The sequence below is a fragment of the Crotalus tigris genome, unplaced genomic scaffold (genome assembly GCF_016545835.1).
Source record: "Crotalus tigris isolate CLP2741 ecotype Arizona unplaced genomic scaffold, ASM1654583v1 scf7180000018420.1175843, whole genome shotgun sequence".
NCBI classification, from domain to species: domain Eukaryota; kingdom Metazoa; phylum Chordata; class Lepidosauria; order Squamata; family Viperidae; genus Crotalus; species Crotalus tigris.
The window spans coordinates 9,964-36,608 of NW_024096994.1; the positions used below are offsets into that span (position 1 = coordinate 9,964).

At 37.1% G+C, this 26,645-nt stretch overlaps 1 protein-coding gene across 5 annotated transcripts; it reads right to left on the minus strand.

The window, feature by feature from the left end:
• Window positions 1-26,630, minus strand: LOC120312067 (protein SOGA3-like). 5 transcript variants are annotated; one of them, XM_039352293.1, is made up of 8 exons: window positions 26,097-26,629; window positions 24,744-24,968; window positions 22,541-22,699; window positions 11,874-11,942; window positions 9,855-11,015; window positions 7,565-7,735; window positions 4,335-4,601; window positions 1-2,566 (listed from the first exon to the last, which is right to left on the minus strand). In XM_039352293.1, the coding sequence occupies exons 1-6, from the start codon at window positions 26,304-26,306 to the stop codon at window positions 7,622-7,624; spliced, it is 1,938 nt and encodes a 645-aa protein (XP_039208227.1). In that variant the 5' UTR covers window positions 26,307-26,629; the 3' UTR covers window positions 1-2,566; window positions 4,335-4,601; window positions 7,565-7,621. The 5 variants fall into 5 exon arrangements, with proteins under 5 accessions (XP_039208227.1, XP_039208225.1, XP_039208228.1 ...); XM_039352291.1 differs by having other exon boundaries at window positions 9,846-11,015; XM_039352294.1 differs by lacking the exons at window positions 1-2,566; window positions 4,335-4,601 and having other exon boundaries at window positions 7,603-7,913.
• Between the last annotated feature and the right edge of the window lie 15 nt (window positions 26,631-26,645).

A 26,645-nucleotide genomic window follows, 5' to 3' on the forward strand; every position in this document is an offset into this window, starting at 1 on the left:
ATTTGAACCGCTGACCTGCTGAACACAGTCAGCTAAAGTGGCCTGCAGTACTGCACTCGTACTTAATAATGGAAATGTTGGGCTCAACTGTGGTCGTAGGTTGAGGACTACCTGTATAAACAAATTTGCTTAGAGCGTGTGCAAGTTCACAGGTTGCAGAATTTAGCTTTTGTTGGCATGAAATGGATTATTTAATACACACAGGCTGTTCTCTTGTCTTCTTGTGGAGCAGCGGTTCTCAACCTATGGGTCGCGACCCCATTTGGGGTCGATCGACCACTTTTTGGGGGTCGCCAAAGGCGGCGATCCGCCATTTTCTCCCCTCCGGGGGCGGCGCCGCACCTCCGGGGGGCGCCGCCACGCATGCGCGCCGCGCATGGGGGGTGCCGTGCATGTGCGCCGCACATGGGGCCCCGCCCCCTGCGTGCCGCGCCGCGCATGCGCATAACGTTTGTGTGACAGGGGTCGCCGTCACGCAAACGTTGAGAACCGCTGTTGTGGAGGAACATTTTAAAAAGGCTAGTTGAATGCTGTCTGCTCCTTCCTCCTATGAAATTCCAAGGGGATGAAAATTCAAAGGTGGAAGGGGGCCCATTTCATGACACTTAGCCAGGCATCTTAATAGGATTTGTTATTTCATTTAGACTGTTGGAAGAGAAACTCAATCAGACTATACACATACTGTATTAAAACAATCACTCACATAGAGACAGGCGATAGCTAATAATCAGTCTGGATTCTAAGCACCTGAAACATATCTACGCTGGATACTAGGCACAATTCAAAAGCAAAGCTACCCAATTACTAAAAGCATTTCAATGAGAAGAACGTATATGATTAATCTGACCACCAGAAGTCCAGTGTCACTTAAAAAGCAAAAATAAAAACAGATTCACATGGATGAATACAGAACTGTGTTCCACTGAGCGCTTACTATTTTGCTTTTGTTCAAAATAGATTAACCTTATCTCCTGATAGCTCTTGATCAATAAGACAAGGGGAGAAAAATGGCATCAAATCCATGGGTATACCTTTGACACCTTTGGAACTTTTTTATTAACTATATACACCAGCCTTCTATCTGATAATTTCCAAATATTTTGGACTTCAGTACAAGGCTGTGCTAATTGGGAATTACAGAAATTACAACATACTCCTGGACATCAGCAGGTAAGGGTAAGTCACTGTATATTCTTGGACACCACTTTAAAAGACATTACTTTTAGGTTATTTAAAAAGAAAACTGTTTAAACACAGAAAAAAACTTCATAAGGCATGAAGTCGTCCCTACAAAATAGTATTTATCTATTAAATCCCCATCCCATCCCACTCTGTCACATGGTTCATTTTCCTTCACATCAGCATCCCCGTATCACTGAGTATACTTGGCAGGGACACCAACATGTCACGACACAAGGCAAGTGTTATCAGAAGGCCTGAATTTTCTTAAAAATATTTATTTATGCCCTAAGATGTTGTACAGACATGGGCCTGGTTCTTCCTTCTCTGCTCAACAGTGTTGCTGGATAGTAATTCCACTGAAAACCAGTCTCTGGATTACCATGAGTGGCAGAATGTTAAGAGAGATGATGGGCTTTACAAATGTCTGTGCACTGAAAAAGGTAAATGCAGTTATAAGTGGTAGATCAGTGAAGTCAGAAAAATATTCACAGCTCACTTTGACCTAGCAGTGTAAAGAAGAGGGAAAGAGTATTAAGCATAAATAAGAAATCAATCCACTGAGCTAAGTAGTACATTTTATATGAACGCCTTTTCTCTGTTGTTACAATTACAAAAATGCACGCGTTCATTTTTTTATATCAAATAGTGGACCTGTGAAACCTGTAAAAGGTATTTTGAAAATACCTGTTGCCAGAGCTATATATCTTCAAATAAAATAAACCACAAAAGGTTTTGTTTGTATATGTTTGCCTACAAATAGGCATGTCTAATTTCAGCATCAACAGTAGTATTAATTTTGTGTCATCTAAATACAGACTAGTAATACTTCCTATTCCAACACATGCACCTATAAACATATGATCATGCACACAGCATGTCTTCCTGCTGCTTGTGGGAAAAGTCAGAATGTACAGAATTATACAGTATTTAATTTTTTAAAAAAATGTATGGAGATGAGGAACCATAGCATGTCATTTAAAGGAAAATTTACCATGCATGAGCTATATCTATCTATCTATCTATCTATCTATCTATCTATCTATCTATCTATCTATCTATCTATCTATCTATCTATCTATCTATCTATATGCGTGATGGGAGGGGTATCCTTCTCTCATTGATAAAAACACTGAAGACTGGAAGGGTGACCTAAGAATCAACATCATTTCTCCAGCATGTCAAAAAGTGAGGTTATTGACCAATGTGCACTTGCATAGAAGTGATTGTGGTCATGGAAAATAAACCTAGCTTCACTGAGATCCCTCAGCCAAAGTTCAAGGGAGTTCCTTCAGAGTTATTCTTCTCATAGCAGGTATTTTGATAGTAGTCCAGAAGCTTATTCCCATTTGGCCACTTTAAGAAACTTCCGTGCAAATGTGGTCACCTGAGTGAAAAAGATAAATAAATACCCTTCAGAAACACTGATGTAACAGCACTAGAACAATTATCAGCATTGCTGACCAACCCTACAGCAAATAAATATTATGCTTTTACCAAATAAATTATACATTTACGTTAAGATAAAAATAAATACAATGTAAAAAAGTGCATGGTATGCAAGGAAGGTATAAACTATCCCAAAGCCTTCTTATAGTTTTAAATGGCCTTGTTTGTATATACAGCCAATGTGCATTAAAAAGTGTTTTTCCAAGGTTACAGAGTGAACTATATTGTTTAATGATTTTATTACTGCTCTGTTCTATCAGCATGAAGTTTTAAACACAGTAGGATATATGTTAACACTAGCAATTAATCTTTAGCAGAAAGACCTTCTCTGATGCAGACTAATGTGAAAAGTTCTAGAATCCTATAAGTAACATGGTCCAAATGACACTGTCAGCAGCTCTGAAAATAAAAGAGAACTAGTATCTCCATATTGGACTGAACATCAGGGTAGTACAGTCTTCCATTCAGAAGCTGTAGAGAGGTTATGATATGCCTTCTTTTCAACAATTTAAAAATAAATAAACTAATCTTAGGATAAATTGTGCACATAAGTGTAAGTTTGCTCTCCATGGTTCTGAACTGTAAGTCCTTTGAATACTAATAGTCCTCGACTTGTTTATTCAGTAAGCATGTGAAGTTATGGCAATGATAAATGGATGCCAGTTCCCCAAATTGTGGCAGTGCTCCTGTGATCAATTCGGCACACTTGTGACCACAGAGGCACTTCAAGTCCTCTCCCCCCCTCTTATCTCACAAAGATCTCCTAAAAGGTGCCTGTAGGCATTGATGTTAGCACATTGAACCTGACATGTATTTGGTGTCTAAATCTTCTATCTTTTTGAATGTGTGGTACAGTGTGTTATATTAAGATCCAAAAAAAAAAAAAATGAAAGTTATGCTATGTAGCTACTAAAAAGGTAAATGTTACCTGGAGTGCACTAAGAATACAGATCATGGGAAATCATAGTTCCACTCTACTGTGCTCCATTCAGACCCTATTTGGAATACTATGCCCCATTCTGGCAGTTCTGGAACTGGGCCACAACAAATTGGAGCATGTTAGGAGCCTGGAAACCAAGACCTATGTGTAATAGTTATGGTATGTTTTGCTTATTAAAAACATGACTGAGGGGAAGATATGACAGCAGTCTTCAAAGATCTTAAAGGCTGTTATATAGAAAAGGACAGGCCAAAACTAGTGAGTTAAATGTCTAAGAAATCAATCATTGGTTGGACACTTAATTCTACAAGTTGTCAAACAACAGAACTGGCTGTTACATGAAATGGTGTATTCTCTTTTACTAGAGGTCTTGAAACAGAGGCTGGATGGTAATCTGTCAGAAATTCCCTGGTAGATTGTATACCAAGCAAGAGATTGGACTATATGACTCTGAGGTTCTTTTCAATTCTATATTTCTAAGAATTCTGCATTTGCCCATGAGTTTTTAAGGCTGGGTATCTTTATGCGCCTTTCAATTTCTTCAAAGGGAAAAGTGCAATAAAAAATCTATTCTTATTGCTATTCTTTGTGCTTCATTTTTATTCAAAAGGCAAATAATAATAATAATAAAATAATAATAAAAATAATAATATTTTCATATTTGTGTATGTCTCTCTTATTGCATATGGGAAATAAATGCACAACACACACCCATAATACAACTTGAATCTTGGATTACCATCAATGAAATATCCCGTTCACTCACATTATTCTCACTTCTGAGAACTTCTGGACATTTTCCAACTCTCAAAAGCATGAGCTTTCCTTCCCATGGATTTCTTTCAATTTGTAACCTTGCTTTTCTTTTCTTCTCTTGGTAAAAACTTTGTATTTCTGGTGAGCAGTGATTCTGATATAGCAAGTCACACTATACTGAAGCTGAGAAATGCAGTAGGTTGTTGTACCGTGCTATATACACAGCCTTATTTTCAAAAGATATTCATCAATTACTCTCCTTTGTCTTCTGGTTACACTGGAAAGAAGAATTTTTTTTTAAAAAAAGCCAAAATAAAATAAAATAAAATAAAAATTGATCTTACAAGTCCAAAAAAATCCCAGGAAAGTTAGATAAGAAAGTTTGAAATCATTGATATTTGTGACACATCTACTGAAAATGCTATAAAGCCAAATATATCAGGCATTATTTTCAGAGAATAAGAAATGTAATTCTAAAACACAGGCTAGATTTTGAACCTACAATATCAGTGCTGGAATAAAGTCTGAAAAGCATCTACTAAACCTTTATGTCCAACAAAACTTCCTTCACCTCAATAGCCTCTTAGAAACTTAGACACTGCACAGAGAATTTCAATGGGATAACAAAATATGGTTTGTCCATATTTGATTTTCCAAAGGATACAGTTTTATGGATTTCCTGGTACTAAAATTTGACTATTTATATATGTGAATAGATCACTGATGTCATCCAAAATGCTCAGAGTGGACAGTTTCAAATTATACTGAATAAATTCTGTGAAGAATCTCAGCCTTTTTATCACTCTTTTCTCATACAATGTCTTCTTCAACTGCAGCTTAGGAATGCTAGTTTCATGCATTTCTATACATACAACCAGAGCCCACACACAAAATACCATTGCCTAAAGAATCCTCTTAGATGTATAAATGTGAGGATGTGTAATTGTATGAAATTTTTTTCTCTTCTGAACTCATCTATCTGTAGGCTGAAGCCATACCTATTCAATTCCTTGGGCAACTAGAGAACGTTTCGGTAATTGATTCCAGAGATGGTAAATGCTTTGGGGGGATTTACCATACACTTCAGAAGACACAAGTATCTCCAGTCTTCTCATTAGACAATCTTAGACTAATATCTTTCTATTTTAGAGTAGATTTTAGAAGTTTTAAAGAACATATAAGGGTATTAGTTGTAGAGTATCCTTGATGAAAAATATTATCTGGATTCCTTTTAGTCAAGACTTTGGAATGTCACATTAGTTGCTTTTCATATTTTTATGATTGTAAATTCCTAGATTGTTTTAAAGCTGGTAATATACACCTCAAGAAATGGAAGGATCTATCATTTTCCTCTTTCCTTTAAAACAATTTCTTTGAAAAAAATGCCATATAAAATTAAATGTTCAGTTTAGTTTATTTCTCATTTTCTGCAATAGAGGGCAATTGTTAAGTATCAGGCAATTTGTTATAAACGAGATAGATATTATAACAGCAATCAACAATCACTGATGAATAAGATAACTCTTATAGATTTTAGAAGGCTGTGGTAGAGTAGGATTTGCAGCATCCCAATCACAGCTATGTCTGTTTTGAATATACATTATAAAATTCTTTTAAAAACAAAACAAACAAAACAGTCCCTTAAACCGTTATAGACAATAAGAGAGAACAAAATTATTTTTCTGTCAATTTCGTTTTGAAAATATTCTACCCTTCTTTAAAAGGATAATTAGATTAAAATTGAAATAAACTACAGCTACCTTTTAGTATGTGAAGAATCCCTTCAGAAACATTTCAATTCAAACATAAAATAGTAAGAAAGGCATGGAAAGTTCTGGAAAGGACAAGACCTTCAAAGAAAGGTTAAGTTACCAGTTTGTCCATCAAATCTCATCTAATCCTATTGTATGAACTCTGAAACGCTCTACAAAAAAAAGGGGGGGGAATCAAATATTGTCTCAGCAGCTAATCTGCATGGAATCTGGACATGCAGAGAAGGATTTCAAAGTATCTTTCAATAAATTCCTGTAAATATATATTATTTTAACTTCATATTCAGAATATATTGTTTTATACTTAAATCTACTTTATATCATTTTCAAAAGTAATGTCACACTGTTAGTGTTCCTTCGTATTTTATATATACAAAATGGAGAACATCAAATATCACTGAGCTTATTAAACTTGCAAAATATATTAATACTTATGTGCATAAATTATATTTACTGCTAGAATAGAGGGTATACCATCTCATTATCATTTTCAAGAGGGATTATTTAAAAGTAAGAGGTAACGCTGACCATGAAAGAACCATATTTTAAGTCCCCAACAGTTGCCCTCTACCAGCTCTAAACAATTCAATTAGGACATAAAAAAACAAAATTTCTTTAATCTCAATATGTTTTAGAACATTTGTTTTCAAATATAATTCCATATTGTAAATAAAAAAATTAGAGTTTTAAAATACACACATTAGCGTAAACCACAAAATTCTTAATAAGTCTCTGCTACTGACTTCTAATCCAGCATCCTGATTTATTTTAAGAGTTACATGAGGTTAGCTTTAGAACTGGCTTCTAATGTACTTTGTCACCACAGAAAGATTCCCTGATATAGCCTTCCGTTTGATTATTTGTATGTATTAATACAGTATTCTGTTGCTTACTGTTCATTCTATTTTAAATTAAGTAGAAAAGCTTTGTCAGGTCTTTGATACTAGAACGCAGAGGAACCTCTATCTTCATCATGCCTCACATCTCAACCATTCCATGCCAACAATAGAAGGCAAGCAATTTAAATTACCCCTTGGGTTGACTTTACACCTGAAATGGCTGCTTGAGTCAGAGCAAGTCACTAGAACAGAGATAGGCAACCTTGGCTCTTTTATGACTCATGGACTTCAACTCCCAGAATTCCTGAGCCAGCCCGTTGTCTATCCCTGCACTAGAATATAAGCTCTTTACTAGCACTGTTGATGTTACTAGCACTCCTTACTGGCACTAATGTTAGTACTAGTTTGGGTAATAAAACATTTGCAAGAAAACAGCCAAGCTCAGTGAGCAGCAAGGATCCCTCATTTCAACCCTGAGCTACAAATATTCCCCTTTATGGGAATATTTCTATTCTAGCATTGATTTTCAGTTCTGTAAAAAAAAGTAAGACTTTCAACACATTTTATCTAAGCATTACTTAAAAGAAAACAAATATTAAAATGTAAGGTTCTGCTTTTCATATTCCTACCTTTTCTGGTAAGCAGAAGTCAGATTCAGTGGTGGGAATATTTCTTTTTTACTTCTTTTATGATCCACATTTTGGAAGGTAAGGGTTGTTCCCATTGTTTTCAAACAAATAAGTCTTCAGTGTTTTTACAGCAGTGATTGCTACAGAAACTACAACTTCTGCACTTTTTATCTTGGGAGGATGGACAAAATAAAATAAACTGATAATGCTACAATGAATGATAAAATGATGAAAAGATCTACAGCACAAAAAACAGTGTGAAAAGAAAGACAAGTTTAAATATTGTTGCATAAGAAAGGGATGAAAATAAGACAAGGATGAGAATAAGTAAAATGATAGGCTGGAACATCTGGGAAAGTAAATACAAAAACAAGATAATATTGCGTTAATCTCACCCCCCCAAAAATCCAAGATTTCAAGAGAAAAAATATGTTTCAGATTATATAATTTAATTATATATATAATATAGAGAGTTCCAGGATGGAGGATGTGCGGGTCAAAAGTCAAAATGGTTATCAAACCATTGTCGCTTTTGTACATGTATTTATATCACACCATATACAAAGGGGAGGACTTTGACCATTGTCCTTCACCTTGTGGAAATTGCTAGATCCCATAGTATTCTACTATTTATGAGAGAGAAAGGCTGTCAAAATGGAGGCTTGTTTCTTCCCATACCAGAAATACACTTAGGTCCATTCTTCCATTATACACAAATGCTTTATATGTAAATAATGGTTGATGACTATTAAAATAATGAAATAAAGACTAACGGTTTTATATAGCCTGAATCCTAGTCTCCTTCCTCATTCTCTTTGCCATCCAATATATTACGTCTAAACTTGGTGGTTATTGGTAGGACTTTCCTCCATTACACTGCCTAGAATTTATTTTAAAAACATCTAGGCCAGGAGTAGGCAACCTCGGCTCTTTTATGACTCATGGACTTCAACTCCCAGAATTCCTGAGTCAGCCATGAGTCATAAAAGAGCCGAGGTTGCCTACCCCTGATCTAGGCTATCATTCTAGCTTCTGGCAAAAAGTCATAAATAAATGAATGAATGTTTGCAATTCCTTTAGACTAAAAATACAAATAAATCCTAAAAAATAATCAAATTCTCATGACAGTGCCAAATTTCACCACACTGCAGAATACTACAATCAGGCAATATTTGGGCTGTTTGTTTGTTTGTTTGTTTAAAATCAATTCAACAGTTCTAATGGTTTTCAATTTAACAAACCTTTTTGGTTCATTATGCAAATCCTGCAATTTCTATCTAAAAAAAAAATCTGCTGGTCTCCACTGCAACATTTATTTCTTTAAAATGTATAAAGCTTCCTATTTTAAAAATTTCAAAGCAGTGGTTATCTTTAAAATTTACAACCACCTCGCATTCCTACAGGAAAAGGGGTTGCAAAATGTTAAACAAGCACAAATATGAAGTTGTTCCTTGATGTTCATGGGCTATGTTATTTCCTTGATTTTATTGTGCAATGATTCTCTCAACCTCCAACGATTTTTATCCTAACAGAGGTCATATTCTGGAACTGAACAAGACCTGAAGAAGCAGCTTTGCCCAAAGATACATTCTCTCAGCATATTTTTAGCTGAGTCCTCTTATCAAGTACATCAGTAGTTTAACATTATTATTCCCATGAAAAATTTATGCAAGAGGTCCTTCCTTCTTAATGGCTTTCAGTGCTTATTTTCCTTTTATTACGTTTTGCTTCTGCAGGCTTAGCATAGCTACACATTTTGGAAGGCCCAAAGGCAAGGCTATTTCAGTCCTATCCACTCCTCCCCCCCGCAATATTTTTAGCTTCCATATCCATAATTGTACCTCCCCCTTCTCTTCCCTCCTCCCCCTTCTCTTCCTCCTGTCATTAAGAGTGACTGCTGGAAAGCAGCTGTTCCTGTTCTTATAACCATCATTTGTCCACCCTGAAGAAGAGATGAAAAACAAGTGAACTGTGGCAAAAGTGAAGAGACCCAACAGTACAAGCCAGAGAGCTTTTGCTAATGGATCCATAATGAAACCATGGGTCTTGGCAGGTACTCAATATGCCAAACCGTGATACCAATTTGATACTGCTCTAAGAAATTAGAATTAGGCTCAAACTGCTGCTTAGCCTTTTCTGTTAAGCCACAGAGACTTCCATTCAGCTGCTCCTTCTGCCATTGTTCTGCCAAGGGTGAAAAGAAAACCACTGTCGTATGTTCCTGCAACATCTCAGGCAGAATATGTTTAAAAACTAGATGGCTTACAAAGTAAAAATCTACCTGACTCACTGACAAAGGTTCGTCTGTACTTCGTTCATCCGAAGATTTTGGAACTTCGAGTCTGTCGATAAAAGCTTGGAGCTCTTTCCTGAAGGCCTTCATCTGGGCATTGATCCGATAAAGAAGTTCGTGTTCCCGTATCCTACTCCCATCGTCCTCATCATCCATAAGTCCAAACAGATCTCCATTGGCCACATAACTTCTTGCTTCAGTTATGATAGTGCTTGTGTCTGAAATCAGGCGGTCTATCGTCTTGCCCAAGCGTTCTGCCTCACAGCGAATATCCTTCATCTGCTGACGGTCTGTGAAGCTTTTTTGCCATCCTGTAGGTGTTGGATAGAAGGACCTCGTAGGGGTCAAGCAGCGGATGTTTCGGACCTCCTCCGAGTCACTTTCCCCACCAATAGGCCCTTCTCTTTTGCGATGGGGGGGACGTGAATCATCATCGCTTTCTTTTTTCCCTGCATCACTTTCAGCATCGCTGTCCCTGGGGCTGCCTCGGATCCCCAGATGTGAGGCCAGATCATAGCGCTGCATGTTGGACATCAAGACTCTGTTCTCATACTGAAGTTGCATAACTTTACCACTGAGTTCGTTGATCTGCAGGCGGGCGGCTTTGAGCTCTTCTTGCAAAGCCTCTGTCTTGGCACTGTCATGATGCCTTGAAGTATCGTGAGTCTTGTATTTGTATTTGTTCAACTCTGCTGTGATGCGCTTATTTTGCTCTTCTACATCAGCAAGATTTCTTCTCAATAGTTCTGTTTCATCCTCAACTAACTGCAGATGCTGCCGTAACTCTGAGAGAGATTCATTCTGTTCCCCCATTAGGGGATTGGCTGCCCCTGAGAAATCATCTCCTCTTAAGTCATCAAGTTCTGCCTTCAGCCCTCTGTTTTCTACTTCCAGTTCCACTATTTTCCTTCCCAGGATATTGGCTTCTTCCTCTACTAACCTCAGACGAAGTTTCAGTTCGGCTTCTCTTGTGGTAGGCGGGCCTCCAGCTTCCCCCTTTGGTAAAGGACTATCTAAGTCACCATATAACGACCTATATTTTTGTAGGTCATGTTCAAATCTATCCTTTTCCTTGTCTATTTTGGCCAACTTTTTCCTCATTAGAGCTGCTTCTTCTTTGACAAACTGCAATTGGCATTTCAGATCTTCATTATCCTCCTTATAAAAGGGGAGAAAATCAGCAGTTACTTTATATATAATTAACAACCTTATTTGGCAGTTAAAAAAGAAAACCACTGATATTTACAATAACAGAGGTTCCAAAAACCCATTCTGAGTTTTTCCATGGGTTTTAGCAGAGGCAAAATTCATCTGATTCATATTTCCAACAAATCTGCCTCAAGATTAGACATTCAAGATCAGCCTCATGATATATTCTCAGTTAAAAATCCCAAAGCCTATTCAACAGCATTTAATAATGCTAAACAATATTGGAAACGTATAACAGATGTTACACTTCAAACAAAGAAATATATATATGCACGTACATACACATACACATGCACACACAGAAAGAGAGATATATCTTTTTATATTAAAAATCATGTTTGTTACTTATATGATTTATACATTATAATTTATCTAAAATATAGGATAATGGAAGCAGTTATGTAAAGTAACTGAAATTTTGATATCTTAATTATGATCCTTGAGAGAAAGGCACTATTATCTAATAATAGCAAATAAACAAGTAGGATATTTTTTCCAGAAGATAAAATCATGCCGTTTTTCTCTTTCCTATGTAACTATTTCAGACACTCAAATTATTCATTTTAAATGCAAGAAGTTACAATCTCTGTAATTTAAATAACAAATTCAGATTTGTATCTCCAAAGAATGAAATAAATGTAGGTATGATAGAGAAACAGAATTAATGAAGTCAATATAGACCATGAATGTCACAAAAATAACAACAATTTTCCCCCTGTTGAAAACCTGAATCTTTCCCTAGCTGTCAGTTAGGAACACATAGTTTATTGCACTGTACTAGGAAGAAAAATAAGTATTTGAAATCACCTCAGTGGGAGTCTGCTGCTTTTTTTCTGATTTCTGCAAGTCTTTGCTTCCTCTTCTTTTCATGGACTGCTGTAAAATAAAAAGATGAAATTAGCATTTTACTAAGTCTGATGTAATGCAAACCAATGGGCACATAATTTTTTGTAGCTGATTCACAAGTCCGAAAAACACCACCTTTAACCAATATAATATTAGATTTACATCAAATCCATAATGTAACATTATGTCCAAACCAGTGGACCCCCTTTAAATACCTTTTGTGGCCACAAACCGTGGCCTCAGATCCTCAAAACTTAACTCAAGATTTAAATTAGAACATTTCTTCAATCTTTGCAGACCCCGTGGTGACATCTGCGGACCACAGATTGAGAACCATTGGTCTAGACGTCTATGGAGATTCTCAGTCGTCCAGGTCATAGTTATCCCAAAGATGCTTTTTTCATGAGGCAACTGGACTTTCTTGTTCATCTTTGAAGATGTTTTGCCTCTCATCCAATGACCAGGTGTCTGCAAGTCAGAGCTGAAGAAGCTTCTTGGATGAGAAGCGAAACGTCTTCAAAGAAAAACAAGAAAGTCCAGTTACCTCATGAAAAAAGCATCTTGGGGACATTGGTCTAGACACATTTCGAATAATCAAAATATCTGCAAATAGTCAAAAAAAAAAACATCGCCAAAAGACTGGATAAACAATGGCTTAAGGAAACTTTTTCAAAATGATAGCTCAAGTTCCAGGAAGACTGCAAGAAGGGGTATCAGAAAATGTCTTTTAAACTTGAAAGTTCACTGCTTCCTTTAATAATAATAATAATAGTAGTAAAGTTGGAAGGGACCTTGGAGATCATCTAGTCCAACCCCCTGCTCGGGCAGGAAACCCTACACCATTTCGGACAAATGGCTGTCCAGTCTCTTCTTAAAAACTTCCAGTGTTGGAGCATTTACTGCTTCTGGAGGCAAGCTGTTCCAATGATTAATTGTTCTCACTGTCAGGAAGTTTCTCCTTAGTTCTAGGTTGCTTCTCTCCTTGATGAGTTTCCACCCGTTGCTTCTTGTCCTGCCTTCAGGTGCTTTGGAAAATAGCTTAATTCCCTCTTCTTTATGGCAGCCCCTGAGATATTGGAATACTGATATCATGTCCCCCCTTGTCCTTCTCTTCGTTAAACTAGACATACCCAATTCTAGCAACCGTTCCTTATATGTTTTAGCCTCCAGTCCCCTAATCATCTTTGGTGCTCTTCTCTGTACTCTTTCTAGAGTCTCAACATCTTTTTTACATCGTGGTGACCAAAACTGGATGCAGTATTCCAAGTGTGGCCTTACCAAGGCATTGAAGAGTGGTATTAATACTTCGCGTGATCTTGATTCTATCCCTCTGTTAATGCAGCCTAGCACTGTGTTGGCCTTTTTGGCAGCTGCCGCACACTGCTGGCTCATATTTAAGTGATGTCTACTAGGATTCCGAGGTCCCTCTCACAGTTACTACTATTGAGCATGGTGCCACCTATGCTGTACTTGTGCATTTGGTTTTTCTTGCCTAAATGTAGAACCTTGCTTTTTTCACCATTGAATTTCATTTTGTTAGTTAGTGCCCAGTGTTCAAGTCTGTCCAGATCCTTCTGTATCTGAAGCCTGTCTTCTGGAGTGTTGGCTATTCATGCCAGCTTGGTGTCGTCTGCAAATTTGATGAGTTCCCCATCTATCCCTTCATCCAAATCGTTGATGAAGATGTTGAAGAGTACTGGGCCCAGAACAGAGCCCTGGGGCACCCCACTACACACTTCCCTCCATATAGATGCAGTTCCATTGAGGACCACTCGCTGAGTACGGCCGGTCAGCCAGCTCCGGATCCATCTGGTGGTGGTTCTGTCTACCCCACAGTTTTCTATCTTGTCAAGTAGTAGGTTGTGATCTACTTTATCAAATGCCTTACTGAAGTCCAAGTAAATTATGTCCACAGCATTCCTCTGATCCACTAATTTTGTCACTTGGTCAAAGAATGCAATAAGATTTGTCTGGCATGATCTATTTTTGACAAACCCATGTTGGCTTTTAGTAATGACTTTGTTTGCCTCTAGGTGTTCGTTGATTCGTTGTTTGATTATCTTTTCCAGGATCTTCCCAGGTATTGAGGTCAGGCTGATAGGTCTGTAATTTCCTGATCCATTTTTTTTTCCTTTTTTGAGGATGGGAACTACATCAGTTCTTTTCCAGTCCTCTGGTAGTTCCCCTGTGTTCCAGGATCTTTGAAAAATATAGTTCAGTGGCTCAGATATCACATCTGCCAGTTCCTTGAGAACTCTGGGGTGTAATCCATCTGGTCCTGGCGATTTGAACTCATCTAGGCTGGACAGGTGCTCACTAACCATTTTCTTGCCTATCTTAACTTGTGTTTCTGTTTTGTTTTTTATGGCACTATTTTTGATAGGTTGGTCTGTTTTTTCCCTTTGTGTAAAGACAGATGCAAAAAATGAGTTAAATAGTTCTGCTTTCTCCCTGTTGCTTGTCACCTTCTTGCCACTTCCACCCACTAATGGACCAATCATTTCCTTCACTTTTTTCTTGTTTTTTACATGTTGAAAGAAGCTTTTTTGTTATTTTTGACTTTGGTCGCAAGCCTTAGTTCATTTTGAGCCTTGGCTTTCTTCACTTCATCTTTGCAGGCTCGGGCTATTTGCTGATATTCTGACTTAGTTATGTTCCCCTCTTTCCACTTTCTATACTTGTCCTTTTTATCTTTCAATTTGTCAGAGAGTTCTTTATGCAGCCATGCTGGTTTATTTTGAGAGCTGTTGTTTTTCCTCTTTGTTGGTATTGTGCTAGACTGTGCTTTTATTATCTCATTTTTCAAAATTTCCCAAGCTTCTTGAGTTGTTTTCCCCTTGAGGATTCTCATCCATGGAATCCTTCCCAAGCCCTCTCTAAGTTTATTGAAATTAGCTCTCTTGAAGTCCAAGACTCTAGTTTGTCTGTGTTCTATTGGTTGTGCTTCTATAATGTTGAATTCTAATATTGCATGATCACTTCCTCCCAGGGTTCCTATGGCTTCAACACCGTCTATCATTTCATCTCTGTTAGTGAGAATTAGATCCAAAATGGCTAATCCCCTAGTTCCCTTCTCTACTTTTTGGGAGACTTTCTTTCCCTTTTGATATATAGGCCTTGAAGGGATGTCATTCTTGGGCCAATCTTTGCTGAAGGGCCCTTTTTTTCTCTAATTCCTTTGTCAACAAGTCAATAAGCAATCATTGGTTGAGACTAGACTCAGAAGGCATCAAAGGAATCGCTGCCACTCTCCATCATATATCTATTGGTGAACTTGGATATTGGCTAGAACTCCCAGTGCCTTCCTTCCCTCCACTTTTAACTGCTGCTTCAATACACAATGTGTCCAATCCTCCCTGCCTTACTCCCAAGCATTTTGCATTGGCCTGAAAAGCTACTGATAATCAATGCAGGGACTTCAAGATTTATGTTTTTCTACAATTTTAACAAAAGTTGCTTTCATTCGCAGCCCTTCTGTGTTGGAGCCCATTTATTATTTAAACAACTGGAAACCCAAAAGCACATTGTCCAAAATACTCCTGACTGTTAGGTTTAGCACCAAAATCTTAAAAGGGAAATTTCCAGTTCCATGGTCACAACCATTTTCTATACGGAGATCCATGCCTCTAAGTCTGATAAATAAAGAACTAAATATGGCCCTTAGATTATCAGACAGTCAAATTAGGCATTATATGTTTATCTCAAATACCATTAAACAACTTTTTTCTCACAAATAAAACAGTTATAAACTGGCTACAATCTTGTAGGTTAGTACAAATGCTTTTGTGGGTGTCAATGTAGATTAAAGTGCTAGCTAGCCTAATTTAATCACAGTGACCTATTTTCACCAACCACAATTTCCACATGCATTCAACAATGAGCGTCAACTAGACAGTGCGACACTTCTCTGCACCAAAAACTGGGACAGCAGAAACAATGGTTGCAAAGTGAATGCTATAACTGTATTTATTTATTTATTTATTTACTGGACTTGCTGTATACGGCCACTGATCCCATATATGTGACTCTGGGTGACTAACAGTATTAAAAATGATTAAAAAATTACAAAAAATATAAAACCCCTAGCACCCAGGGAAAAAATGCAAAGCCCAAAACCATGAAACATAACCCAGAAATTAGCTCTGTACTTCACTTGGGACAAGCACAGATCCAAGTCTTTAAGGCCTTACAGAAGGTCTTTAGGGACATGTCCTGGCTGATCTTCAGAGGAAAAATATTCCAGAGGGTGGAATATCATGGCATAACAGGTTCTCTTCCTGGGCCTCACGAGCTGACACTTCTTAGCTGACAGCCCATGGCCTCCCATTTATTTCAGGATTCAAGATCATCCAGATTTTGTAAATCCATGCAATTGGCTGATTTTATTGCGTTTACCTTTTTTGCGGGGGGAGGGGGGCCTTTTTGCCAATGGAGAAACAAAATGATGTCAGGTGAACTTTTCTGAAGAAAGAATTTCAAAGATAAGATGCTCAAAATTTACATCTCCTGAAATGTGATTATTTTATTTTAAAAGGCGGCCAAAACAAAAGCAGAGCTTCTAAGCCTGAACTTAATATCCAGATGATTTGAAATGAGAACTTCAAATATAATTCTATAATAAAGACTATTGAATCTGAAATAGATTACTGAGAATAATTGTTTAGACCAGGCAAGTTGTATTGGTTACAGGAAGTCAGATTCCAACTGAACATTAGGAAAGATTTCCTAACAATAAGAACAATTCCACAGTGGAATCAATTACATAGACAAGTGATAAGCTCTCCTTGGCTGAATGTGTTCAAGAAAAAACTAGGTAGATATTTATCAGGGCTGTTTTAAGTTGGATTCCTATCCAGGTTACTGGATTAGATGGATTAAAATTTCATTTCCAACATCTGGAATGCTTACTTTGAGTTTCAGCTATGGCATGCCATGTAATCAAACTGGTCATCTACACTTTTTGTCTTGCCTTTTGCTATCCTCCACTTTTTCTTAGTTTTTAAAGCTTAACAACTCACATCCCTTACTTATCCTTGATTTATCTTAAACGATCAGTATCTTAAACTACCAGTTCTACATACACATACACACAGAGGATTTAGTGCTTTCAACCTTTTGAAAGTAACATTATGCTATTATTCCATCTCTTGTGTACATGCAGCATGATGCACACACTGAAGAGGTGAAGTGTACAACATAACACTGCTTTTATTATTTCCCCATTGTCCTTCCTGTGGATATCTCTGCATATAAAATTGCTCCTCCCCGAAATACTATTCACCTGTTTGAGCCATTATCAAAGTAAAACCAATCAAGGTAGTTTGCTTTTATTTTTTTCTTTCATTTCAATAATCACCCTAATGTTATGACAAGTTGTGAAACCAGTGATTTAAAACACTGAAATCTCTTCCTATCAATCCTTGTATATGTAAAATCCCTTAAATATATTAGATACAATTGTTTCCACAATTCCCCAAAGTCCTATTTTCCAATGGAGTAAATATCCCAATATTTTTGTGCTATAATATTTTCAAGGCAGAATAAGGTCCTGATATAGAGTCACAATCCTGATATAGAGTCACAATTCTAAATCAAGTTATCATAAATCCAAAGTGTTGGTATCTTTTCAAATTAAGGAATGTTTAAAATTCTTGCATCACGTGTGTCTAATAATTAGGACACTCACTGTCAATCATATTTTAAATTAATATTAAATTTGTCTTCATATTTTTTGGGAAGGGGAAACAAATAACACATGTATCCTTCAAAATAGTGGTGGATGCAATTATCCCAAAAGTGAAAAAGGGTCTTATGTTCAATTAAAAATTTTTTTTCAAGACTCTCAATTGGATAAACATAGAGAATTTAGTATCACTATTAATCAAAATGCTGAAAAGTCAGTCTGATATAAAAGGTTTAGTACTGAACTGGTACTAGGGACAGCCAAGTCAAGTCTGGCATCATTAGGTGATGTAGGACCAATCAGTATTTTTCAGCCCAGCCTATGGCACAAGATAGTTCTTGTGGGGAATGAGCAACCATCTGTTATTCCATTCCTCCTCTTTTATTTGCATCCTTGCAAATAACACTTGCAACAATTTGGAAATGATTGTTTAGAATGAAACAACAGTTAGTTAAGAAAATAACTTTGTGCCTACTTAACATATAAGTTGGAATTAAGATTGCCGGGAGAAATATCAACAACCTAAGATATGCAGATGATACCACTCTAATGGCAGAAAGTGAAGAGGAACTAAAAAGCCTCTTGATGCGGGTAAAGGAGAGTGCAAACGTTGGCTTGAAACTCAACATTAAGGAAACCAAAATCATGGCATCCGGCCCTCTCAATTCCTGGCAAATAGATGGGGAAGAAATGGAGGTAGTGACAGATTTTATTTCCCTGGGCTCCAAGATCACCTCAGATGGGGACTGCAGCCAAGAAATTAAAAGATGCTTGCTCCTGGAAAAGCTATGGCAAATCTAGACAGCATACTAAAAAGCAGAGACATCACCCTGCCAACAAAAGTGCATATAGTCAAGGCCATGGTTTTCCCAGTTGCAATGTATGGATGTGAAAATTGGACCATAAGAAAGGCTGAGCGACAAAGAATTGAGGCCTTTGAACTATGGTGCTGGAGAAGACTCCGAGTCCCTTGGACTGCAAGGCGTTCAAACCGGTCAGTCCTAGAAGAGATCAACCCCGACTGCTCTTTAGAAGGCCAGATCCTGAAGTTGAAACTCAAATACTTTGGCCACCTAATGAGAAGGAAAGACTCAATGGAGAAGGGCCTAATGCTGGAAAGATGGAGGGCAATAGAAGAAAGGAACAATAGAGAATGAGGTGGCTGGATGGAGTCACTGAAGCAGTAGGCGTGAGCTTAAATGGACTCCAGAAGATGGTAGAGGACAGGAAGGCCTGGAGGAACGTTGTCCATGGGGTCGCGATGGGTCGGACACGACTTCACAATTAACAACAACTTATTTTTGCACCCCAAAACAAGGCTGCAAAATAACAGAGTTGCAAGAGACCTTGAACATCTTCTAGTCCAAACCCCTGCTCTCTTCCCCTGGCTGTCCTCCCTAAAAACAGAAAAGAGTTCAGTGTCAGCATATGCTAATACCTTACACTACAGAATTACATACGCATACTTCCAAAGAATGCAAAATACTACTAAGTTGTTCAATAAGCCCATTGAGACACACAGGATCTTTTTGTAGATCAATGCTTTGCCATCAATCACTTCATGGAAATGATGAAAAATTCAACTACACTTCTAATAATTTTATTAACTATACTAGAAGCAATTATAGAGGTCATGAAATATTTATTTTGCAGTACTATAGCTTAAATCCTGAACACATTTCACCCACATTTTCACTCTAAGAACAAGAGTCCTGCAATCTGCTTGAATTATTAACATTTTAATGATTATAGTGTGGCTTTCTGTTGTACTTATTCTATTGAAATCACAAAGGGAACAAATATAAAGCCAGCTAACAAGGTAATGTCCCATATCCTCAAGATGTGATACAGGTTCCTTCATGTAGAGGAATACTTTATTGAAGATAAAGTATTCCTCAACTTATGGCTGTAATTGAGCCTGGAATTACCATCATAAGTTGTTGCAGTCATAATTTGAGGCATCATGTAACCAGATTTAAAGTTACAATTGTTCTTACGATGGTCATTAAGCAAATATAGTAGTCGTTAAGCGAGCCCATTTTCCCCAACTGACAAAAACATTGCAAGTCACAATCACATGACCCCAGGAGGCTGCAAACAGCTGTTAAGGTGAACTGGTTGCTAAGAGCCCAAACACAACCACATAACCACAGGGTGAGTATGCCCATTGTAACTGAAAACGGGTTATAAGTAGGTCTGGGATGTTGCTTGTAACTTCAAACGATTGTTAAGCAACCAGCAGTAAATTGAGGACTGCCTATAACTGCAATCTAACCAAACAATTAAGGAAAATCTATATTAAAATATTAAGACACCCAGATATTCCATATATTGTCCCCAACTCTTGAAAATAAAATTCCTACTTTTACTCATGACAAATATATTGGGGATTAAGATGGAAAATGCTATCATCAACTGCTTTTTTTTACCAAGCTTTACTGGATCTGTATTATTAGTGGCTTCCTTTTTATTTTATCTCTATATTTTACTTTAAGAAACTAAATGGCATAATTTCTCCATAGGAAATCTTGGGCCATTCTCTAAATGTCATGTAGAAGAAAGGTTTTATAGATTTATCTTGCAGAATTCAAGATAAATGAATTGCAGAATTGCAGAATTCGTATGGACTTGTCATAATACAGTTAATAAACGATGTCGATCAAAATAAAATTAGATATTTAATTAGCAATTATTATCTTGCTCACCCTTCTACCAAGTATCACAAATCAGAAAGGACAGAAGATATAAAGGCTGACAACTTGAAAATTCCAAACACTGATATTTAATTAGTTGTACTATTTAATCCAATGGTGATATATTAAAAAAGAGGTTGATATTTAATTTCCCCAAACAAATAAGAGCAAGTCAGATAGAAGTTACCACACTCTATGAAATCCTGAATGTTAAAATATAGTGTTTTGTTTTCCAAATGCTATCCTGTCAATAGCCAGTGCATTGACTGCTGGCGATAAACAGAAAATGCCTTCAGGGAGTCAGGCAGAATAGATCTATCAATGTGGGCTGTGTGGGCAGACAAGACAAAGTAGAAAACTATTTGTGCTTTTTAATGCAGATATAAAACAAACTTGGTTTTGCACCAGTTCAATAAACAGAAATGATTAACAAGTGCTGTATGTTAACCTTCCCAGTATTATCCTATTTGTCACTGATTTCTGAATTATGTTACAAACTTCTATTGACAATTCAGTAAGTCTGTGAGACCCTGAAGTATAAAATATGACTAAAGAAGCAACAAAAAATTCAATCTTTCACCATTTCATTGGCATTCTCAAAATCTAGTATCTGTGTTTCAAGGATTTCGATGGATCAAAATTCTGATCATCATCCATGGTTGTACAGATTGATAGATGTATCATAAACCCATCTATATAATAGGGATGGAAACATGTTTACTTATTCAAATTGTGTACACTGTCTACACAATTTGAAAAATCCAAGGAACTGGCCTCTGTCATACATTACCACATGTAGATGATTCCCAAAGATAAAGATGATAGCAGAAGAAATAAAAGATCTTGAAGAATATAAATCCTTGCAGAAGTGTCAGAGCAAATGAAGCAAAATATAGACAATGCAGCTAGAGATAGATCATTTTTACAGCTCTTTCTCTTTGTTGCTATCCACAAGAACCAAAATAAAATATTAGTTTTTGTCATATTAACAGCAAATAATGGAAGCCACAAACCATCATTGGCTTATGATTCATAACTAAAGGCAAACTGCTTTTTAAAGGCTAGATTTCATGACCGTAAAGAATGAGACAATGTCAATCTTGGACAACCTCTTCAAGTTCTATTCAGTAAGCTAATGCCTGCGGTCAGTCATATGATGATCTGCCATCCTTACTGACACAAGGAGAGCTTTAATAGAAGCTCTCAGCCCTGTTGACATAAGTTCACTCTTTTTCTCCACCAATGGTACTCTTGGTATCTCTTAATCCATTTCTCCTCCCTCAACCCTTCCATAAATCTACAAAGTGATAAGATCCACAAAAGGACAGAGGCCACACGGGGACAATCTAATAAAAGGTCTCTTTCACTTTCCTATTCCAGATGAAAATCAGAGCCTCAAAACCATACAACAGACCTTCAGGAATAATTCCCAGCTCTCTTTGTAATTCCCTCCTCCATGGTCCATCAGTCCTGGGATGGACCATTGGATTTGATGCCATCTCCTGCAGTGGGGAGTACACTAGAATATTCCATGATTATCAGGGCATTATCTGATCAAGACAGGGGAGCCACGGAGAGTTCCCCAAATTTCCAGAGCATATTGCACTACTCCAAGAAGAAACCCAGATCAGGTGTATGACTACTGTCTCATGTTGGGCTCTATATGACCTGGGTTAGGTCCACAGCTGTCATAATAGCCATGAACTCCCAGGTCCCCTCAGACTCTACTCCCAAGGAAGGCAGATTGAAGTCCCCCCAGTAAATGGAATCAAGGAGCTCAGGCAGACAGGCAGTTACGCAGCAGGGAAGGTTTTACAATAGCAATACTCCTGATAAATTGTTCAGTATCACTAATCCTATGACATTCATGCAATTCTTTAGTTGTATTTAAAAGAGCATCCTGGGTTAAAGACCATAATTTTATATTTTTTGAGCAGCATTTTTTTGTCTTTATTTTTTTTGGGAAAACAAAAGCCATTTCTCACAACAAGATTCGGTGGTTTTCATTTCAGAAACAAATACAATGAATTTTAAACAAATAAATATACGAAGGCTGAAATGGCTCATCCTTGTTGTTTAGGAAAATATTTAGTTTTTCAAATTTTGTCCATTTCTGTGCAGTTTTGGATAGCCTTGGATGCTATGAACCTTGTCCATGCATCTTCATTAATTCTTAAAAGAGTGCTTATGAAATTCAGAGAAACAAATTGATAATATTACTCAATTCAAATTGATAATATTACTCAACCAACCTCTTTCATTTTGTCAAGTTCATTTTGCAGAGCTTGCTTTGTTATTTCTACTTCTATTAATTGCTGTCGTAATTTTTCATTTTCATCTTCTGTGGTGGTGCGTTTTTCTTCCACATTTTCCAGCTCATGATGAAGTCTTACAGAAACATCTTTTGCAACCTAAATGGAACATGATTAGAAACTTACAATACAGCTAATTATAGTCATACAATTATAGGAACTTATATTTAGCAAACAAAAATTGAAATGGCATAGATATTGTATTATAGAAATAAGTAGTTATATTTCAGTTATATTTTAATTCAATTCTGCTATAATATCAATATATTATTTTCCCAGTGATTTAAAAAATGGAAATATTATAGAGGTTCAGTTTGAACATATAGGAATTATTTGATAATTTTTACAAAATTAGAATCAGAACAATGATGATACAACTGAAGTGGCACTGCACTTGGAATTTTCAAATCAAGGACCAAACCCTCTTTTCATTATCACTGGATATAATCTAACCAAAATTTAAATCTGAAATTCTTATCAGTAAAATATTCTCAGTAACAAATTGACCAAGCATATAGATAAGTATTAATTTTAACAGATAAAAATCATTTTATTTATAGATTTAAGAAGCTCTCATATGTATTTATTTTTTACAATGCTTTGCTTCTGGTATACCACTATAAGATGGAATACTTATGAAGTGTGTGAAAATGAGTTGTCAATTTGTTTATTAAATTAGAATATATTGTTTAAAATGTCAATGTATATTTCTCAGATTTAGTGCTTTCGCCACCATACACATTGAACAATACTTCAAACAATTTAATTAAAAGACAATTATCTGTAACTGTAACGCTTGACACTCCCTTCAAAATTTAACAGACTGTTTTCTGATTTAAGTCTAGACCAATTATAATTCATTTTTTAAGAAAAATTGACAGTCCTAATTTTATTCTATCTTGCCCCCCCCCCAAAATAATAGAACATAGCTCAAATTCAAGCTATATTCATGTATATAAACAAAGAAACATGCCATTTTGTAAAGTGAAAGTATCTAGGCAAACTATTTTATTTATCTAGGCCTTCTCTCTTTACCACAATGATCAATGTGGTACTCAGTAGAACTAATTTATGCAAGTCACTGGTGTTACCTAGTTGGGTAATAAAACTTCTTCAAGAAAACAACAAAGCTCAAAAAGCACCAGGAATTCCATGTTTCAGCCCTGAACTATAGATAATTATCTTTCATTGGAATCCAATTATCATCTCATTTTTGTATGCCGTTTGTCAAATTTATCTGTCAAATTTAGATATTACACATCTCACTCTCAGAGTGGCTATGTGTTAGTGACTCTATATTAGTTATCTATCTATTAACATCCAGATAGCAAATTTAAGCCAGACTTACAATCTGGTCAAACACCCATCGTGTTAGCCTCACTTTCAAGAGCACTGATTTATACCTAGGTATGCATGAGAATGCTGTTTTGATCTAGTTCTTCTAGATAAATGCAAAAAAGAAAGTGTTGGAAGCAATCATGAAATTTTTATTTGCCGGAAAGATGCAACTGTGATATATTTGCTTTTCAAAGAGCTAACAATGAAATGCTAGTAATTATCATAAAAATCATTGTCTTGACAGTCTTACTACAAAAAAATCATAAAATTATAAATATGTCTCATTTTTAAAAATATCCTAAAGATATTAAGTTTGGATGCAAATCTGGTTTAAAGAAAACTGAGGAAAAAATCACATTGTATCAAGTAATAGAAAGATCTATGTTCTTGATATTTTGATGAATTAACCACATTTATATTTTCCTATTGTATTAAAGCATTTGTGGTATATTACCTACCTTTTCATATATTTAGATTAGAAGGAACATTTACTTGTCCCAAAAAGTTTAAAAAAAGTTTGATTTGTATATATAGTCACTCTTTTAAATGACCCTTAAGGATCATGGGTCACAGAATCATGAGAACAACTGTAAAAGCAATGAAGCTCACAACACCTGAGGGCTCACTTCCAATTACTGGAAAAGGGTAAATATGCAAGCAAAATATATCTAAAAACAGAGATTTTGCATTTAGGTTCTCTAATTAACAAAATTCCTGTTTTGTTATTGCAAGAAAGCCACGACAGTTTTTTCTGAAAGAGCTCATGAATGTTCTATCTCTTTGCCAACTTCTAACCCAGAGATACCTTCAAGTCCTGCTCCAAACTACGAAGAAGTTCTCCATCAATCTCTCCAGTTTGTGCATAGCGAAGTCTTTTGCGCTCTGCCTTCCGAAGACGATACTGTAGAATCCTACAATTTTTGTTAGCCCTCTCCAATTCATGACGCATTTCCTGTAACTGGCATGCATCCTCTTCAAAAAAGCTGTCCCTCATCTCATCCATTTCAGTTCTCAGCTCATCTATCTCATTCTGGCATCCAATGAGAAGGGGTAGAAACAATATTATACAATGGTACTTCATTGAGGCTTTTTTTAAAAAAAGGAAAATGAGATGTAAGGTAATTTATATGCATTTTATGCATTTTTACAAGGAAATTGAGATTTAAGATCACACAGATGTATCAGTTAATCCCTTATGCATACTGAATGAGTATTCCCATGCTTTGACACCTGTATCATTAATCTATGATAAAATTATAGTAGGTATTAATTTCCAATCTTGGCATCAGAAGTCCAAAGTACGTGTCACGGTTTATCAAATGAATGATGGTAAGCTACTTCTGAATATGTTATCAATAATTGCACAGTATAGTTACATTTTTAAACAGATCTTTTAAACATACTCCTTTTCTCTGCAGCAGAAATAAATTGTGGTGTAAAATATTATGTTCTGAAAAATAAAATAAAATTATATTTTATTCAGTATTCTGCTTAACACACTAGAGCAAGATCGTTTCTCAACATATCAATCATTTATTGTCATAAACAAAAACATGTATGCAGTAATTGAGGAGCATGGACCAGAGAAGCATCACTGAACAAATAATATTTTGTCTTTTTCTATCATAAAAATTACCTACAGAAAATTAGTCTGGGCTCACACTCTAGTAAATCATAAAATGCTTTGTTTAAGTTGGCTTGGAATGTCATCTGGGCCTGGCCATTGTGGCTTGTATTGTAAAGGACCACAATGGTTCCGTGCAATGGATGAGGTCAAGGGAAAAACCCATAGCTTAATAAAACCATCTATTGATCATATCTGAAATGATCAGCTTTTCCAGGGCACCCTTCAGCATCTGTTAACAAGTTTAGGAGGGCAGAAGCCTCATCTCTAGAAAACAGAAAGGGGTGTTTTGTCGACTGATACCTTTCCTGGGCAATACGTGATGGGGGGGGGGGAAGGGCAAATATCGACGCTCATTAATACTCCCCCTCCCCACGCAGCTAAGAAAATAGATGGACGAAGGGCCCTATTGCTCAATTGCACGCCTGTAACGTAATGCGGGTTCTTATTTGAAGAATAAAAGATCCCCCAATCCTCAATTCCGGCTGGGCCACACCTTCCTTCGCCCCCTCATCTCCTCCCCCCCTCGCTCACCTTGAGGGTGTCATTCTCCTCCCGCAGTTTTTCCACCTCCTCCAGCAGTTCCGGGGGACGCCGAGGGTTCAAGTTGAAGACGCCATCCGGGGCCCGACCACGGCCATTGCCCTCTCCGAACCCTCCCGGCGCCATTGGCGACGGAAGGGAAGAGGAGGAGGAGGCCGCGGAGGGGACACCGCCGTCCAGGTCGCCGCCTGGGCTTTGCATCTGGATCGCCGCGCCACCCTTTTCTCGCGACCGAAGGAGAGACGCTCACTTTGCGAGCATCCTCGTGCTTTGCTGCCGCCGCCCACCTCCCACCCACCCCGCTTCCGCCGGGGCCCTGCCCTGCCCTGCCCAGCGAGAAAGATGGAGAAGCCGGGTCGCTTCCAGTTGCTGGGAGACACAGCAGAAAAACAGACAGACACACACACAAACAAACAGAGCCGGCTTTGCCCCTGCCTTCTGGTCCCGAGTGGCGGCTGCGGGGCTGAGAGCTCGACGTCTCTGGGAAGTCTCTGCCGCTTGTCGGCGGCTTGTCCCCTCCCACTCCTCCTCCTCTTCCCC

What these genes read in the sequence shown, in the direction of transcription:
- LOC120312067 (XM_039352290.1), bottom strand. Translation starts at nt 26,306, where the DNA reads ATGCAAAGCCCAGGCGGCGACCTGGACGGCGGTGTCCCCTCCGCGGCC. An exon ending in AGGAGAATGACACCCTCAAG is followed by an intron (nt 24,969 to 26,096) that starts GTGAGCGAGGGG and finishes ATTGGATGCCAG; the next exon opens with AATGAGATAGATGAGCTGAG. An exon ending in AACTTGACAAAATGAAAGAG is followed by an intron (nt 11,943 to 22,540) that starts GTTGGTTGAGTA and finishes TTTATTTTACAG; the next exon opens with CAGTCCATGAAAAGAAGAGG.